The sequence below is a fragment of the Ischnura elegans genome, chromosome X, assembly GCF_921293095.1.
Source record: "Ischnura elegans chromosome X, ioIscEleg1.1, whole genome shotgun sequence".
Lineage (NCBI taxonomy): Eukaryota > Metazoa > Arthropoda > Insecta > Odonata > Coenagrionidae > Ischnura > Ischnura elegans.
In genome coordinates, this window is record NC_060259.1 from 27,345,179 (window position 1) to 27,365,544 (window position 20,366).

The following is a 20,366-nucleotide window of genomic DNA, read 5'->3' on the forward strand; positions in this document are numbered from 1 at the left end:
AATTAAGACGACAAAAAAAATATTCCAGGACATATCATTAAGTAAGTAGAGGTTACCTGTCAACATGACACGCCTGGTCCTTCTAGTGTTAAAGAGTTTTAACTGTGGAGCAAAATATATTCTTATATTTTACTTTAAAGTAAGGTTCTGTGGCTGTCTCCAATTTTTTCTGAGTTGATGATGTTCTAATACAGTAGACTCTTGTTAATACGAACAACGTTATTAGGAAGCAAATCGTTGGTCCTGACGAAAAGGCCTATCCAAGCTATAGTAAAAGAAGCATTATTTCTAAATTTTTGTTACAAAATTATGAACCTCAGTCCCAGTCCCGGCGGTTATAAAATGAACTTTACTACGAAGTTCCAAGCATAAGCAATGGCATTTAGGTGGATATTTACTACGCTAAGTTTTAATAATCGCGCCACGTTTAAGTTCTTCTCGTGTACTGTGTCCAAGAGCGTCAATTATGGTTCTTTATTCAGTGTACATGCAACATTAATAATAAGCTTCATTCCTGTGGAGTCATGGTGACCCAATCATAACTGCTCGTAAGTTGGACCAACAGTTTGTCCTCTTCCTACGCACATTCGATTTTTGAATTTTCAGAGATACGAGCATTCAAAATTTTCAAATTTTGAATTTGGCGCCTTTCGATTTGGCTGATGCTATGCAGTGTGGTGTAGAGAAACTCTCACTGTGGGCACAATCTGAACTAAGTATCATTGAATCCGGTGTGAATTTAGGAACTGTTCAGCATTTCGCCCATTCTTCCTTACCGAGAGGAGCGATTTTTTTCGTCTCCGGCTGCGTCGCACGCCCAGCTAGATCAGTCCGTAATATTGTGAGTTAGAGCACGATTGTGATGCAGTGTTGCATTTTGTAGGATAACTGTACTTCTCTATGCCTTTCATACAGTCCGCCGGGCGAGGGTTGCCTGGTGATGGCACAATAGGAGGGGCAGATAACCCTATGCCAGCATGTTTTACAGCCAATCGCTGTTCTCCAAACGCACCCTCCCCTCGTCTCACAACGTTGTCAACTGCATAAGGTGCACCGAAATAAGCCTGATCCACCAAAACAAACCCTTTCCTCGAATCACCAAAACAAGTGATTCTTCCTCTTCATGCTCATTGTCCCTTCCGGCTCCTTTCTTCGCGGAAACCTTTGTAGGCGTTTCCCTTTCTTACCTGGCAACCTTGCCCCCTACCCCGACCGAGACCATTCTGCGTGTCATCGGAAAACTCTCGGCGGCTGTACTTAAGGTTTATCAACTTAGGAACAAGGTCTTGGAATGCATCCAGTTTGTTTATCGAACTTATTGTATTCGGGAAGATATCTACCCTCGATTGCGTCGTGCTGCATTCTTCTGTTGAGAAATTGAAATGAAAACTCCTGTTTACATTTATTTCCACATATTTTAATCGCGTTTATTAAATACTTTATTTCCGACGATTCCTAAAAGTAACCTTCACTCAAACTTCGTTATTACAAACCTCCGCTTTTTCAATCCCGCAAACTTCATAATAACGAGAGTCTACTGCACTCATTATGTATGCATACACTTTTTTGGGGGTTTCCATGTAGCTGAATATCATTGTTCCAGCAGATATAGAAATTGACGTAAGCATAAAACCAGTTGAAGATAAAAAAAAGCAGAGCACGAGGGGCCAAGTGCATTCTGGAATATATAATATTTCCTGTGTTTAGTTAACTTTTCTCTGAGTGACCAATTTAACTAACCTCCTTATGGCCCTTATAACCTACAGGGTGTGTTAATTAAGTTTCAAGACTGGTCTCAGGAAAAGAAATTTATTAAAAATTTATATATAGCGGACTAAAAATCTTCGAAATAGTTTCCTTCTGAGTCGACACACCACTGCCAGCGAGTTTTCCACTGTCGGAAGGCTTCCTGAAACACCTTTACTGGAATGGTGTTCAAACTCAGCGTCGAAGCCGTTTGAAACGCTGCAACTGTGGCGAACTGCTTCCCTTTCAAGTTCTTCTTCATACGGGAGAACAAAAAGAAGTCACTGGGGGCGAGGTCCGGGCTAAAGGGTGGCTGCGGAAGCGTTGCCACCTTGTTTCTGGCCAAAATCTGGGTGACGGCGAGACACATGTGCACGGGAGCGTTGTCGTGGAGCAGCACCCACTCGTCTTTCTTCTCCGGGCGGACTCAAATCTTCAGTAACCATTTGAAACACGGTACTGTGGTTCAAATTCATTCTATCCGCGATGAGTCTAATGCTCAAGTGTCGGTCACTGTTCAAAACTTCCCGCAATTTGGCCAGATTTTCTTCGTTCCGCGACGCTGCAGGCCTTACAGCACGATCATCATTTTTGACGTCTTCGCGGCCATCTTTAAACCGCTTATGCCGCATGAAAACCATCGCACGTGACATTGCGTCTTCTTTGTAGGCCTGTTGAAGCAACTGAAGCGTTTCCATGCCGTTCTTGCCTAGTTTGACACAGAATTTTATGGAATAATGTTGTTCCTTCAAACGCTGCATTTTCACTCTCGCGATGTTTCGACGTGATCAACAAACACACTCCGACTTCGCACGTGATGCTTTCACTCCAGCGTTTTGTCGGCAACTGGCGTTGATTGGTCGCTTACCTGAGACCCCCCTGCAGCCAGCCAGGGCCACGTGATTGGTCTGGAAGCCCTCCGCTGCGCAATAAAAAATCAGTCTTGAAACTTAATTAACACACCCTTATCTCTCCTCTTTGATTTTTGGCTCATTCAGGATTAGAAATATTTTTTGTAAAATTGTAACAGTAGTCAAATGATTGTACCATACAGGGTTTCTTCATCACAATTCTTACTCAATGGTGGCTTTTGGACATTTGAATAAGCTGGCTGCTTTGTCTTGAGGTAATGACCTGCTTTCTTCCTGATCCTATCACTGAAAATGTTACACGTTGAAATCCGTCTAATGGAGCTAAGTTATATGTGCAAAACGGATGCTACCTTCTACCCAAATCTCTACTTGAATCTGACTTTAATGATTGTAACATGAATATCCTCCATGGGTATAGCAACTCTAATTTTTTGCTGGGTAGCCATGGATGATCCTTCTAGCTTTACAATGGACAGTTCAATATTATTTGCTAGTGTTGTCATATTGTTTTTCCTGATATTTATTCGATTGAATTAGTGTATTCTTAATAACACGACATCATTTGATATACACCTCAGTTAAATTATCACAGATTCCATGTTATGACATTCGGAGTGCTGTTGGATGACTGGCTGAATGGTATTCATGTGCTACTATTGAATATAAAGAGAAATGCCTGATAGTCTTGATGGCTCAAGTACCACCCTGAAGACAGTTCTATCACTCATTATGGAAAAAATATCATCTCTTCATCATCAACAAATTTTTCATCTCAAAAGGAAATAGTTAAGCCTAGAAAAAACAGAAATTCAGTTTGTTATCCTTGATGGTTGACTTGTTCACTCTATATCATCTAACTTTTCCACTTAACAAGGTTTTTTACAACAACATATATCCCATGGACTTTATAGGAAATTTTGCTCAAGGATTTGGTTCATTGTTCATGTGGAAGCAATTTCACCACTAAGAGAATATGGTCATAAGGCCTACTGCCGTGTAATCTCTCAAGACTAACCTTGACCTTTGTTTTTTTTCAGTGTGTGCTCCACATATTCTTGCCTTGTTTGGCAGCCTCCTGTTGAGTCCCATATGGACATGATCATATTGAACATCTCTTACTCTAAATTTGTGGGTTTTGGGAATAAAACTTTTATGGGATTTTAGTCTGTTGTTTTTAATTGAGTAACTACGTGTTTTGATTTTTTAATGCATTTCACTCTTTTAATAGTGTTAGTGTTAACAAGCTTAATTATTCAGAAAAATCAAATAGCTCAAATTAGAGCTAGTAATCAAAATTGTCTATTAGACATAAAAAGTGGCTATTATACATAAAGTGGTATGGTCCTTCTTCTTAATGGCTGCAAACGAAGTGATTCTATATTTTTTCATTTTCATATCCATTTAGTTAGCAGAGGATGAGGAGAGGCTGCACCAACTCCTTGCTGCTCAGGATTTATTGGAAGAAGGTGATGAAATCGAGTTTGAGGTAAGCATTAAAGAATATGCAGAAAAGGAATGATGACATTACTTATGCATTGTTCATTCTCTCTGCAACAGGCAAGGCCGAGAGTCAAAACTTCATGCTAGTATGAGTTTTTAGAACCCTATGGAGGTACATATGTTATTTTTCTGCAGTCCAGTTTTGTTCTTCACAATTGTGTGCCATTGCTTGATATTCTCCTCCTGGCATTGAACCTGTATGCAAACTTTATCACCAATGTTATTTTATTTAAGATGCATGTGTTGTGTATTCAGTTTCATATAAATTGGATGTACCGTGTATATGTGTGTCTTATGAGTGTGATTAATAATCTTCATCATCCATTATTATGGAGGCTTCTGCGGTGATTAAATTGGTGATTTTTTTCAGTTTAGTTCCGCATGGACTCATTTTTTGGCGGACGACAGTTTCGGGCGGATTTCAGCTCCTGTCTTCATGTCTAAATGATCTGCAGAGCTGCAATTCTTTATACATAAGGCTAGTCAGGCGCATGCTGAATTGTTTGGTTTGAATTCCATTGTTGGAAGAGCCATTTGAATGATGAAGCTAAAGGATAGCCGTCTTTATCTTTATCTTTATCTTTATTCATCCACGGCGAGGATTGGCCCTCGCGGATGTTGTATACAACACATTTATGAAAACATTCGATACAACGAAACATACAAAACATGTACATTGGATCAAAACATTAGAAACACATACATTACAAAGATTAAATTTAAAATAAAAGAGAAGAAAAGTCCAGCTCAAAATACTCATGAATTGAGTACAGTGGATAATTGCACAGCCACTTTTCCAGCACATTTTTCAGTCTAGTGATGTGATTGTCTATGATGATAGTGATGTGTAGTGATAGTGATAGTGTCTATGATGATAGTGATGTCTAGTGATTGTCCCTATTGAAGTTATTTTCATAAATAATAATAATTATTTCCCATAATAATAAGAATGAATATTTCCCTCGGCTGATAAGGGAGTCGATAGAAATTGCGAATCATGAAAATAACTTCAATAGGGAGGACAGCTATCCTTAAGCTTCATCATTCAAACGGCTCATCCAACAATGGAATTCAAGCCGAGCAAATCAGCGTGCGCCTGACTAGCCTTATAAATAAAGATTGCAGCTCTGCAGGTCATTTAGACATGAAGATGGGAGCTGAAATGCATTCGAAACTGTCGTCTGTCAAAAAATGAGTCAACGTGGAACTAACCCAAAAAACAATCACCAATTCATAATCCATTGTCAGAATCTGTGGAGATTTTATTTTCCTTCTCCTTTGTGCTACAAAAAGAAGCTTGTAATACTTACTATATGCTCATGCATTTGTACTTGCTTCTCCAAACAACAATTCATTATGTATGCTCCCAAAAGTAGTTAATTACTTTCCTTGTATCTCCATACAGGCTATGCTGAAAGAATGTGGACTTAGTAATGAGTCTGAGTTATCAAAAAATATTCTTCAACTGCAAGCACGCATTGAGAAAACGAAGCAGAAGATAGCCTCTCTTACAACTGCAGAAGAATCTGTCACTGATGTGAGTGCTCAAAGCATAACCCATTACTATGTGTTAGTGCTTCATTTTGACTAATTTTGCTTACCAATTGGGAGGTAGTCATAGCAAAGACTTCACTCCATGGAATTGTGTTATTGTGAGTCTTACCCTTACTTTATACAACTCCATGTAAGAGGTAACGTATTGGTGGACTCAATCATGGACGGACACGAACTACCTCTATAAGAGCTAGAAATGTAGAATTTAACAGATGTTCCATCTAGTTAAATTTTAGCTGTTTTAAGTTATTCATGAAATATGCAAAAAAGTGAGCTTAAAAGGTCACTCTCAAAGCTCACTAGGGGTTAGGGGATTTAGTGTGTTGCTCATGTCCTATTTTACATTTTTTAGTTTACTACCAATGAATATTTCTTCAACAAATCACAAAGATGTCTCAAGTTCAGCATGATTGCAGCTAAGTTATGCATAAATAATTCCCATTGTTGTAACCAAATTTCTGCACAGCCTTGAAGTAAATTTTCTTGTTCTCTTTAGCAATTACGTGTCCCAATAAAGTGTGTAAGTTTAATGTGTAGATAATTTTCACGTGAATATAATATTGAAGAGACAAACACAGAAACCAACTTCAGTACTGCAGATAACTGTTGCTCACTAACAAAACAAAACATGAAATACAGCAAATACAATGATTTTTGGTTTCATTAATGATGAAAAAATGGCAAATTGTGGGTGGAGGCAAAGATGTGCATTGAAATAATGATCGATTTTTAGAAATGCAGCATACTCCCAATTATCAGGGCTAATGATGGGGAGAGGCGGCACAAATAATTGAAAGACATGAATAATCCAAACTTTCACTTTTATTTCATGTATTTTTCATAATTCATGTAAATCAGACTGTTAATTATTATTTATGCACATTGTCTGTTATTTTAGGTTGCGTTCGGGAATAATTCACAGCTATCAATTCACGACTGCAATCTTTTTAGTGGCAAAAACGTGATTGTACTCATATTCCTACTGCTTCATGCAATACCTGGTTTCCGAAAACCACACACCCATGTCTGCAAGATCATGGATTCAGGAAATAGGTTCGCTGGAATGCTTCAAAAGCACTGTGCGACATCAGAAACTACACTGTCAGGCACCACACTGTGTAGTCGTGTCTCCCGCAAGTTGCCCAGTATGCAATTGATGTGGGACGTGGTTCCGCGATCACTGAGCACGATTGCCAACAGCGATGTTTGGATAACATGAAAAAGGAGCTTCTGTGAAGGGAATGGCTGTGCGATCACCCCATCGCACAGCAGGGGTTACACAAAACCAGGACTTTTGGCAATTTTTATATGCAGGCAAGTGCCTGGCTATGACTTATGCTTTCTCTAATTCTGCTTCCCCCGCTGCCTTCACCTCTTCCATTCCCTTCCTCTCCAGTTTGATCTTGAATAGTCTTGGTGTAAATATGTCCATGTGCGACAAAATCTCAGGATCCTTTTGGCTGTATTCAACTGAATGCGAAGCCATGGCAATAATTGGGTATATTTGATATGAAATATACAATTATAGATGGTAGGCAATATTTCCTTTAATTTGCAATTGGTTAACCATTGAAGAATCTCCTAAATTTAATCAAGAGTTTTTTTCCCGTCGCTGATCGTCAACTGCATGCTAGAGTAGACGTCTAAGTAAACTTGAAACATTCCTTGTCATAAAAAGTAGATGCGATTGGTTAACCATTGAAGAATCTCGTAAAATTAATGAAGAGTTTTTTTTCCCTGCCACTGATTGTTGTCTGCATGCTAGAGCAGACGTCCAAGTAAACTTGAAACATTCCTTTCCAAAAAGTAAATAAAATAATTTCCTTTTACGAAGAAGATTCTAATGGAAATACTAAGCTCAGTGTAGTCTTGCATTAAAATGCGAATATCCTGATGCCTTTGCATCCAATTAATTTTTTTATTAAGACCAGGGAAAATATTGAAGAAGCGTAAAACTCATCACAGATAAGCCTCAGCAGGGATAACCCACAGCCGGATTATCGGGAATCTGCTGCAATTGGTCTATTATTTCATGGCAAAAAAGTAGACGTCTTAGGTGAAAATGTCTTAATCATATATGCATGGAAAAGTAAAATATTACTCGGATATTCCTTGACTCAGTGGCATTTTTCTTTTGAATTAAAATTATGTATGGAGGCTGAAGGCAATAACACGAAGGCAATCTCTATCAATAGGCAATACTTGCTTCACCAAATCTCTCCTGAGAGTATTGTATGAGGCCATTTAGTTATTTTGGTGGCTAACTGTTGGACTAATAGAGTGCAGATTATTCATGTATCAAGATATTCTAGCTGTGTTCCTCTCTCTAGTCATTGGCACAGATAATTGTAGCTGAAAGAAACTCATGATGGTTATGATGTGGCAATGTGAACTGAATAAATGGGATAAAAAATCGAAAAACCATTAATGTCTGTAATTAATTTACTCATATAGGACCCCAAAGGAAAGTTTTACAAAGACTCTATGGATCCAAAGGATTATGAAGAATGGATTTCTAGTCTTTGCAAACAAAGGTATGAAGTTAGAAATAGCATTGGATGCAATATTTTCGTGTTTTAATTTTCATTGGGTTGGCTGGCTTTCCACTGCTGTAGGACAATTCTGGCCTCATAGTTAAGGGTGGATCTGAGCATTTATTAGTTATCTATGTTTTCAGAAAAGTATTTTGTTCTTTTAAATAGTTTAATTTTCAATAATCAAGAGATTGAAATCAGTAAAAATCAATTAATATTTTTGAGAACATTCCCATTTCAGATTGTAAATTACAATTTATGGGCATCAAACTCTTTATAGCCAGTAAAGAATGCTGTGTAAAACTTATTTTCATCATCTAACTTCTAGGAAATTCTCCTTCGAATTTTTCATCACCAAATTCTTGAATAAATAAACTATCTGCATGATGTCTTTATGATCACTACGCCTGTGTGGTGCCATTTCTGTATTTTTTTATTGTACATTTATTAAACCATGAATCTTTCATTTGAATAGGAGAGAAATATTGGATAGGCAAAATCAAAGGCGGCAGAGACGCCAGGACATGGCGAGGAGAAGAACTGTTGCTGCCCAAGAGAGGATGCGGCTCATCAGTGAGCTGGCACGGAAAGAAAAGACCAAAAAACGAGCTGGTGGAGGTGTGAACTGCAATATATCTGGGGGTGATACTGATACATTTGGAATGAGAGATGAAGATTGGGATGTTTACAAAGCTATCAACCGTGTAAGTTAATGGTAGCCTAGTGCTGACAGACTGAGCTGCTGATTGGTGGTGATGTTGGACAAGTACTATTTATAATAAATGTTTGAAGTGAAGGAATGAAGGAAGGGTGTAGAGAAGAGAGGAAAGATGGAAGGTGGAAAAAAGGTTTACAGGGATTGGTGGTGCTTCAGTGGGCACGGTTAATCACTGTTGAAGAAAATGCATGAAAATCACTTGTCTTCCAATAGTGTATCGTCCTTTTCTGCCTCTCTTCCAGTCGCTATGCATGCCTCCTCCAAAAACTGTTTTTTTTTTTTATGAAGCTTAAAAAGTGGGAATATCGGCATCACTCCCCCCCCCCCCCCCCCATCTACCACCCCCTAGAGCTAAAGGATTTGGAGCAGGCATGCATTTCATTTTCACTTAAATTCAGCTTTTTTAATTCAGTTGAAAACAATCAACTCATCAACCTCTTTCTGTGATCTGGCAATGTTATGTTAGGCATCAAAAACTGACACTTTAAAGATTAAAATTAAAGTTTTTCCAACCAAAATCTTGCGGAGGTTGATTGTAACATAATTCTTGCTTTGCTTTGTTTTTCTCCATGGCAAGATTCACCTATTCTCGAGTCTTATTTGGTTGCTCATTGAAGAAAAGGATTGAGTAATCTAAATTGAGCATGATTTTTGATGCATAATCCATTTTCGTGAAGCATGTTGCCTCCAGTTTGTAACAATCTTGGGATCAACACTGTTAGATTTTACGCAGGTTTTTTATAAACAGTATTGTATTTCATTTTAGAACTGTTGGGCCATTATCCATTGAAGGTCTTAACATTTTCAATTTCTAGCTTGACTGGCACAAGCTGAGCCTTTTCCTTAAGCTGAACCATTCTGATCAATATGTCAGCAATTCTAGCTCACTGAACTTCACATTCTTCAAACTTACATCCTTTCCAAAGATGAGAGGAGGAGGAAGAGCATTGATCCTGTTTCTCTTGTTTTTATTTCTGTTTTGTCCTCACATTGCTGTAGTAGCATGTTATCTTTTAGGATTCCTAAATTATGGTATGTTTCCCCAATCTTTCAGCCTTCTATTTATTATTATTTTATTTGCCCAGCGATCTAGTACATTAAATAATGTCCCAGATATAAGGCACATCAAGCAGTGGCGGCTGGTGGTAATTTATCTAGGGTGTGCATTAGAGCAGATATAGGATGATTTAATTATATTATGTTAATCCTAACCCATGAGCGTCATATTTCGTCGTAATAGAATAACATAATAGAATAACAAAACATATCACTGGTACACTCTACCCTTAAAATTGCATGAACAGAAATAATATTAGCATGTATGAAAATAATTATTCTCAACACACCTTTACAAGTGACGGTAGTTGAAATTCATTCTCTTTTCCTTACACCCTATGAGGAAGTAGTGTAGAAAACGGCTATACAGATGGCTCTGTAGACGGACTAGGATCCTGGGCGCAGGTAGTGTAGGTGGCGGCTACACCACTACACTACCTGCTAGTAAGTCACCAAAAACATGCGCGTGCGCATTCGCATGGTTTTGAGTCTGCTCCCATCGCCCCTTTGAATAGCACATACCCCCCCGCTTACCTCGTCCCGCCAGAGCTCCCTCAAGCGATCGCACAGACCGAAAATGCGCCCGGCATGATGCCACGGGATCGCACACTTGTAGAGCGGTGAATTCGAAAAGGAGATAGCTGTAGCGTTCGGAGGCTCATGTTTCTTGCATATGCAGACAGTACTTTTATCCTTCGCGTTGCAAAGGAATAGTTTTCTTTTATAATTTATTCATCTTTGGGTGTGCACTTGCTAACATGCGTATACGCACGCGCCGCCACTGACGTCAAGTCATAAAATATATACATGTAGATACCAACATAACAAACAGTATATTACCCTATACACATATTTACATTAAAGTGTTAAAGAGCATCATCTAGATATTATTACTTAACTGAATAATGCATTTTTCTTAGTAAAAGTTTTTCTCAACTTATTTTTAAACAAAATATCATCATTCACATTATTCACATGCCCCCATTTGTCATTTCAATGCAGTGCAATACAAATTTTAATGAATTATGCAAATAGTTTCGATTTTATTGGTTTACCATATTTGATGGCATATAAGATGCACCCTTATTTAGGAGGCCACGCACAAGGGAGTAAAGTTTCAATAGTCCGTGCAACAGCTTGGTACCACATTAACTTAAAATTTTGTTTCTCTTAGTTCTCACCTTTCGTAAAAGCCAAATAAGCAGTCATTGAATGCAATTACCAAACAAATTTTTATTTGGGAAAATTTACAAACAACAAGCTATTTTGAACATGATATGTAAATTTCAATTATGAATAAGTGAATGGCAAGCAATCGAACATAATACAAAATAAAGCAGAAACAACAAAAATCAGATTTTTTTAGTTCTCACATTTTGTAATTCTCAAGTTCAGGCCAAGATCGAGCTGGGCATCGAAGGTTATGCTTTTGTTTTTTTAGCAGTCTTCAGTTGATCTTCCTGCAGTCATCAAGTACGTATCATTTTTTCGGTAGGAGGTGGACCGAAATGCCTTGCTGCTGCTCTGTTTCCATGCACTTTGGCGTAGTTTAACACTCCTAGTTTATACTGAGTTGTATAATCTCTTGTTTCCTGTGGTCATATTTTCCTGGGTATTTTTTTTTAACAAATAGTTTTAAGCACCGATACTGGCACATGTGTCAGCTGAGTGTCGGGCATCATACGTTGAACGAGTGGTACAGTGTTGTGCCATGTGCTACTCCCCGCTACTCTGCACCGAGTGCGGAGCGAGCGCTACTAGTTTCTTTTCCTTTTTGATGGGAATGGTGCGGTATCGGAAGGAAACCATCCCAGTTCTCTCTTTTGAGCTATATTTTTGTTGGCAAAAGTTTAGTTATGCCTGATAAAATAATTATGGCAGATGTAGAAAACGTTGTGTGTGTCTAGACCTTTATGCCATCAAATACGGTACAGGCGGTCCCCGACTTTCGTACACAATGCATTCCCGAAAACTTGTACGAAAGTCGAATGTACGAAAGTCGAACCATTGACTTCCATACTAATTAGGGGTTACGTTCCAAAAGGGCGGAATATACGCACTAAAACCTTTTTTCGCAGATTTTATTTCAATTGACTTAATTTTAATTATAGGTCTATAAAACTCCTCAAATCATCTAATTTCATTCGAAAATACGCTGAAAATGCAAATAAAAGTTTAAAAAACAGGAACTCCGTTGGCCATCGAGTGAAACTTCCTCTTGGCGTTTAAGTTGACATTCCACTTATTACGTCCACTATAAATAAAAAGACATATCAAGAAACATAACAAAATGTAGTTGTTGATACCGCACAATGGATACCTTTTAATTTTTACACCAAAATTCGACATTCGGCAGGTGAAATTCGTGATCGCGTATATTTCGCATGTTATTCAAAAAAGACAAAAGACAAACGGAATTCGGCTGATATTTCGTGCAATATCGTTGCTGAAGGTGTACATGAATTAAACAGCACTCAAACGAAATAAACACAATTAGAAAGAAGATCTTACTAGTTTTATTGAAAGCTATTTGATGATTTCTAGTCAACTTCTTTTGAAAAATATCTCCAATGAAGGCTTTCTTCTTCTCTTGATAAAGGAGCCTATAGCAGGCAGTCTCTCTCCCAAATAAATCACCTAGATTAGAGTCAACTACCAACAATTCCCTTCTATACGTTCGTGTTGTTCGCATATTCTGCCATTTGAAACAATTGAATGTTGGGATGCGCAATAAACATCGCGGGAATTTGAAAAAAAATTACAGACCAACGTCCGAAAGTCCGAATTTAGCGTACGAAAGTCAAGTAAAAGGTGTCAATTCTGAACGTACGAAAGTGCGAATTGTACGAAAGTCGAGTGTACGAAAGTCGAGGACAGCCTGTAGTTACAATTGCTAAAGGCCCCAAACATTTTGGGTAAATCTTTTTTTCCCATACTGTATTCTATATGCACGTCTTTAAATTTCACTTATTATAGCCCTTGCTCCCTGATTGGCTGAATGGCTGTATCTGGGGCAGAATTATGAACGAACACAAATAAAAAGAAAGAGATGGTTTTGTCATTGCTATTATCCTGGAGATGTCAGGCAAGTATAATCTTCATTTGAATTTTCCTTGTGAAGAAGGAAAAATAATGATTTTGAGATGAAGGAAACACTCAGCAGCATCAAGATAGTCGTGGAAAAGGCAGTAAAAGGTATAAAGTTAGCCACCCATGGGGCCTGACACGAGATTTTTGTGTGCATTTCCAGTATCAAGCTGGTCTTTTGAAACCAGTTCAGCTTATAGTTTCGAAATAGATCACACCAATTATCTAGTGTCAAGCTAACCTTTTGAAACCAGCTCGGCATATAGTTTGGAAATAGATCATGCCAGCTATCTAGTTGGTGTGGTAAGAGGGTTAAATAAATGGATGAAGGTGATATTTTGTCCAATTTTGATATGTTTAAGACAATGAAAGAAACTATTATTGTACTTTCCACTCAGTATTATAATTACCCCAATTGATTTCAATGAGAGGTGTCATTTTCAAGGCCCCCCTTAGAAAATAACGCATTGCTAAAATCGATCTGGGTAATTGTAAAGCCATGCGGAAAGTACAACGTAGTTTCATTTAACATGTTTAACATGGTAAGAGAGCTGTCTTGTTTATGTTCATGCAGGAAGGAGGAGATTCAGACAGTGAGGAGGAACATGAAAGGCTTGCTGAGATTGAGGAAACCCTGAGGCGCCACGACCCAGAGGGTCTAAGGTCAAATGACTACTCAGCCAGACCTGGTGGTGCTCCATCTCTAGTGGTAAAAAAGTTATTCTTTAATGTGAATTCCAATGTATTACCCTCAGTGGCTATCTTAGACTTATAACTCCTGGGATACCATTGTTAGTAGCCTAGTGCATGTGTATTTGTGTGGGGCAAACAGTGACTTTCTTCACTATTAAATTTGCCATTGTGGAAAAGTTTTGGTATGATATAAGGGTTTCATATGACTAATTTTTCTAAAATTGGAAGTTTACTAACCCTTGTTTCCTGAGCTCTTACTTTTAAAATAGGGTGGTTTCAAATTTTTTTTAATTGCCTAAATCGAAAGATTATTACTCCTGGAGTACGTATTTCAGGCTTTTAGATTTTTTAATGACGATATCTATTTTTCGCGATTAAATCAAAAGTGAAAAATTTCAAGCGCGCAAAAACGTGATGGCTAACTATGAATGCTGGGAGAAGCCCATGTGACGTCATTCTGGTTCCAGCTGCCACTGTGTGAGGCCACCTTGGTGCGAGGCTATGAGCGCCGCTACAATGTAGGCTGCTAGCAGGTAGCACTTGGCTTAAATAAGGATTATTATAATACCCTATCAAACGAAGGAAACTTTCTGACCTTAGGCAATTTTAATAGGTGATTATTAAGAGATGTTTCCTTGAGCTCTGTGCCCCATGCATACATTGGTAATCTCAGACTATGTAAAACTCCTATCTACTCTTATAGAATCTAGGTCCCTGTGATGTCATGTGTAGTGGCATCACATGGGTGCCAATCTGGCTTTTTTCAAATGAGGTTAAAATTGGCCATTAACATTCGTCTAAACTGGAGTTTCTAAAACCAAATAATTTGTATATTATTAATACACTAATGGTGGAATTGCTGCAATGCCTTCCATTTTCTTTGATGAAGGAAACTATCCTATTTAGTGAAAATTTGGGCAAAATTCAGTAACAAATGCTTATGGAGACCAATTAAATTTATCGACTTGCTTATTATATAATAGTAAAATATTCAAAGACTACTGTAACATGGGCCTAATAGTGTATACTGCATTGGCCATTGCTTTTGTCAGCAGAAATTTGGCTCGTCAGTGGTGCACGGTCCTCCCAGGACTTGACGCCAGAGATGCCTCACATCTGGCCCATGAGCAAGGGCCCCCTCACTTAAAATGGGTTGTGAGTGCGGAACTTTGGAAGCTAATTATTTAGCTCCTTGGCCATGAGGGCATAGGAAATTTTGCTCTCTTTCATTTGCCATGGTACACTACCATCCTACCAAATTTGAAAAAAATCAAACTGGACACTTTGTGAATGTTCCTTAGGAGTGTTTGGTAATTTTTCAAAACTTTTCAGTATTTCATGCCTGAAATCTTCATTGATTGCTGGGAGTTCAAATATTATTCCTAAGGCCCTAATGTTGTGTTGCTAGATGATCCAAATTCCCCTACGAGGAGCTCAATTGACTTTTTAGTCTGGGAGTCCAAGAATATTTATGTAGACGTTTTATCTGCCCCCATGCTCACCATCAGTTTTGTCGGAAGAGGTGTTGACAATTTTCCTGGGGTTTATTGAGTGCATTCAAGGGGAATACTCCAGCCATGGGGTTTCCCCCTGACCTTAAACAACATGTAGATGTTCAAGTCATTTTTTTGAGTACAGTGGAACCCCGATCTATTGTACCCGCATTGATCGTTCGCCATTTGTGGTCCCAAATAAAGTTCCATACAGGCAATGTAATTTTTTCCCGCGTCTATCGTTCCCCATAGTATAGTTTTCCCTAATTGACTGTTTGAAGATCGCGATCCCGAAATATAATTTACCCACTTCCATCGTTTGACGAAAATGAGATGAAACATGTATACAATGTGTCATTTATGGCTATTAAAGACAGGCACATAATTTGAATCTTCCCCAGGAGATGAAACTACCAATGGGGAAAGCTCAATGCCGTAAGATAGCAAATTAAGCGCATTTCCCAAGTTCCGCTATCCCCCTCCATTCAGCACTCGCCTCTCCCCCCTCTGATGATTTCCTCTTCTTCAAAATCAAAAAAAAGGTCCCAGCTCATACAGGGATCATATTATGAAGACCTTAGCTTCGAAAGAAAATATCAAGTTACACGAGAACAATAGAAATGTGTTTCACGCCTCTCCTATTCTCGGCCATTGAACTTTTTCAGCCTGCCTGCTTCGAAGTTCCCAGTTTCTGGTGGTCAACTGCTACATGAATCACCCGTTAGCACAAAAGGTGTCTAACGATGAATTTTGGCAATTGTTATTATACTTTAATTTGATTGAAATATTAGTAATGTGCACGTAATTCAAAAAACAATGATACCAAACACGACGGACTTGAAATGTTATTTAAGCATTTTAAGCAAGGAAATAGTTGAAAAAATACGATGGTTATTTCTGGCAAAACTCGATATCTTTGCTGCTGAGCTTCTTGGCAGTTGATGCGGCATTTTTTTCCAAAAACAGGACATTAGGTTAGAGTTTACGAGTTATACTATCAGTCTCACTTGTCAGAGTTTCTGAGGAACTGCTATCTTCTCAGGATATTTTATTTTTCCTGACTAGCAATCCAAATTCATCTGTTCATCTGGTGCTCTGCTACTTATAAATTAGTGAGTGAGTTGCTTTCTCTTTAGGACAAAAAGTTTCATGGTGCAGCATATGGTCATGCTTGGTCAAACCAATGAGTGTTTTCCGTGTGGGTTTAATAAAGTCAGGTTTTATTTTTATAAGTTTTATTTTTATTAGTATTCCGACCATGGCCCTTCCGAAGAAACAAGTGAGAACTTCAAAAGATGGACTGAAAATAGTTGAAGATGAAGAAAAGGATCCGGGCTTTAAGTGCGTGAATATTGCAGAACGCTTCGGGTTGTCCACCAGTACGTGATGGTAGTGGTATGGGTTGAGCAAGCTACTGCGTGAAAACAAGAGGTGGAATAAAGCCGAGAATAAATATGTAGCTATGAAAAGATTAGCGGATAGGAGAGAGAAATTTGCGTCAAACCAATCTTAGGATTGTTGACTGATGATGGTGATCCGTCAAATCAACAATATGCCCTTAGTGATTCAATTAAGTACTAATATTCCTGTAATCAGCTAAAATCTTGCTTGAATCCTATAATGAATATCATTATTTCTCGACAAAATCCTTTGTTTCCTGGGACATAGGCAACGTAGCCAAATATTTCTGCATTGATCGTTTTCTCCCCCCCAGACCATCCCCCTGAAAAACGACAGATCAAGGTTCCGCTGTAGATTTTTTGACATCAGCACACCTGAGCACTCGTCGCTAATTGGCATGAGTTCAGATAGTCGTGATAGGTTACCAATGGTGTGTTGCTAAACAATTTAGTCGCTCAGTTCAATCATTCAATTACTCACCTTGCAAGTTCAGTGACTGTAGCACTCAGTTGACTCTTTCCTGACAGGGGTGCTGATGATATGCGATGGAGTAATCCTCTCCCTTTCGTATCACTGTTTTGACAAAATATACTAAAAAAATCTTAACAGGTGATACTAAAAAAACTTAATGTTTAACAGGTGATATAACTGAGGAACCATTTCTGCTGATACTTTATATCTTTCATGGAAGACGGAATATGTATATCGTCTCCTGTGCTGAAAGATGACGGCAATTTGAAAAAAATCTGTTGTAACAAAATATTCTCTCCAAAACTACATGATTATGTTAACATTCATAATTAATTTCATCGATTAATCTTAGTTGTTTGTGCTAGAACAAATTTTCATTTTTGTCTCGTATTATTTTCATAAATTTGCTGTTGCCGAAAACTTTTACATGAGCATCGTCCACCATTTTTCTTTCACGATGCATGAAACATGCAGGAGGGAGAATTACAATAAGGGTCATGTGGGATTCTTCAGAGTGATTCCCAGAAAATGAATCTGGAGAATCTCACAAGCGGCCTGAAAAAGTGAGCAGTGGCCTACCCACGAAAAGTGCCATGTGCTCCCTTTGACCCACCAAACGTGCGATGAGCCTCACACGGAAACTCCCTTTGACCCACCAAACGTGCGATGAGCCTTACACGGAAACTCCCTTTGACCCACCAAACGTGCGATGAGCCTCGCACGGAAACTCCCTTTGACCCACCAAACGTGCGATGAGCCTCACACGGAAACTCCCTTTGACCCACCAAACGTGCGATGAGCCTCGCACGGAAACTCCCTTTGACCCACCAAACGTGCGATGAGCCTCACACGGAAGCTCCCTTTGACCCACCAAACGTGCGATGAGCCTCACACGGAAAATGTTTGTGGGAGGAGTTGCGTGAGCATGGAGTCTGACTTTCACCGCTCATGGCTCCAACACGCACAGTGTTCGCAAAAGGAGTCGTGTGCCCATGGAGTCCGACCACCACCGCATTTATCAATTTCGTAGCATCCACCATTGAGATATCAAGTTACATCTTAGAGTGTATTCATAATATACTTTAAGTGAACCTTCATTATCTTTATTCCAATATTTCTGTGTCCAGCATGTTCATGCCTAGTTTAAGTTGGTTTTTTAAATCAAAGGAGATTTGTTAAGTGTAAAACATGAATTAGAGTCAATACCCTGTACTAGTCCTTGTCTTTTTACTGTGAAGGATCCTGCTGAGAGGCACCAGCTTCACGTTGGCGTGGAAAGAATCCGAACCCCTGAGATCGTCTTCCAACCTCATATGCTGGGAGTAGAGCAGGGTGGTCTGTCTGAGGTGATGGAATGTGTTCTCAAGCAATTTTCTCCTGATGTTCAGCAAGAATTGGCCAACAACATATTCATTTCGGGTGCAGTCGCTGGACTGCCTGGTCTGCTTGACAGGTGAGAGATGAGTTCCACTATTGGTCTTGTGTGTTTTATCTTGGCCCAGGTGAGGCCACAAACTGGCCCTCTTCCCCTGGGCCAGGGCTCTTTTACAAAGATATTTTCTGTCATTACTTCAGCTCATTTTATAGCTCAATAGGCATAAACTCCATAAAATTTTCTTGATTTTTTATTAAGGTTGATCTTGCTCTCGTGTTGTTATTCAGGTACTTGATCAAATCAATATTTACTTGAGGTGGTCAAGTTGTTTCACTGTGTACTGTTGAACACAACACCGCTCAAGGATCCCAATACATATAACATATGTGTAGGAACATTAAGGAATAATTTGTAATTATTAGCAAAGTAAAAACAAAGATAATGAGTGCAATTAAAATTATAGTTCATTTAGTCAAGAGGTAAATAAGTTTATAAAAAACACATGTAGTGAAAATTTTGTTTTAATATCATCAAAACATTTAAAATAGTATGGTTACAATCACCGTTAGGAAATTAAATAGGAATTAAAAGAAGCAGTTTTATGATGCAAGGTTTTTTGATGTTAATCCATTGCAGAAAATAATTATGGAATTTCAATAAATTCATGAAAAAATATAACTGATTCAGATAAATAAATATGGGTTAAGAATATAGTAAAATTTACACGGTAAAACTGGTGTATAGAGCCTTAGAGTGATTAAACTGATGACGGGTGTTTAATAGTTACTTTACCATTAAGCAGATGTGTGAATAAATACAGTAGAACTTGTTTAGTACATTTCTCAAGTGACCACAAAAAATGAACGTATTAACCGGGAAAACGTGCTAACTATGAAAGTAAATATGTAAAAGCAGTTGGTATAATTGCAATCTGTGGAAAAGTTGTCATAATTACAATTACTATCAGTAGTACATGAAAACGACGTCAATCTCCCATGATACATACAGTCGGATCCGGATTTAACCTCTTCGCATTTAATGTTTCTCTACATTTAGCATTTATTTTTTGGGGTCCCGATTCATTCCCTATTAGAACATTGTAAAAATTATCCTTCATTAGTGTTTTCAAATCCTTTATTTTTCCGCATTTATGGTCGTAAAAATTTTCCTGCACAAGATTTTTTTGCCTGATTTATCGTTTTTTTATGATGGTTTATTCAAATAATTATCCAAATCTTCGAATTTCTGCTCATTGCCAAGGAAAGTCTCATGAAATTTTCGCAAGAGTCCATAGAATCTACCGAGGAACGCTTCTGCATTCTACCGCTAATTCAGCACTGAGACCTTCAACTCGCAAGCTGGGTGGTGGCTTATGCCTCTTTCAACTCTACTCTCTATGGAAAGTCCATTGTTAGCCCAATATTTATCTAGCTGGTTACTTTCTCTTTTCAAAAGAGGATCACAATATTATTTGCACAGTCCACTGGAAGATTCTTTCTATAGTCCATACCAAGGTCAGTTTCCACGGAGGAACCACGAGAGAACCGAGGAAGTGTTTCCCCTGACATGATCATTAGTGAGAGCATTCTTTCCTTTTGGAGCAATGTTACTAGATTTAAGATTCTCCTTTTTTGGATGACCTCAGAATCCAAAATGTGTGCACAGGAGGCTTTTTAAAGGCTCATATGGCCCTAGTTTTGCTGAGGCATCAGAAAACTTAAGTTGGCAAAATTCCAGAAAACCATACGTTAACATACGTAAACGAAAAGCATACGCACCTTTTTTCCAGAAATTGCAGGCGAAAATGGGGGTGTGTCTCTTACTTGTGGATGGAAGAAATCGGAAATCTTGATAATGTTGAGAAAA

The 20,366-nt window shown here is 38.4% G+C and overlaps 1 protein-coding gene across 2 annotated transcripts in view; it reads left to right on the forward strand.

Moving 5' to 3' along the window:
• LOC124170687 (actin-related protein 5) overlaps positions 1–20,366 on the forward strand; it is a 34,297-nt gene that overhangs the window by 9,126 nt on the left and 4,805 nt on the right. For both annotated transcript variants that reach the window (XM_046549589.1, XM_046549590.1), the window contains exons 7-12: positions 4,024–4,104; positions 5,524–5,655; positions 8,127–8,206; positions 8,682–8,910; positions 13,642–13,776; positions 18,364–18,578. In XM_046549589.1, coding sequence (XP_046405545.1) covers positions 4,024–4,104; positions 5,524–5,655; positions 8,127–8,206; positions 8,682–8,910; positions 13,642–13,776; positions 18,364–18,578 — 872 coding nt within the window. The remainder of the gene's footprint in view (positions 1–4,023; positions 4,105–5,523; positions 5,656–8,126; positions 8,207–8,681; positions 8,911–13,641; positions 13,777–18,363; positions 18,579–20,366) is intronic.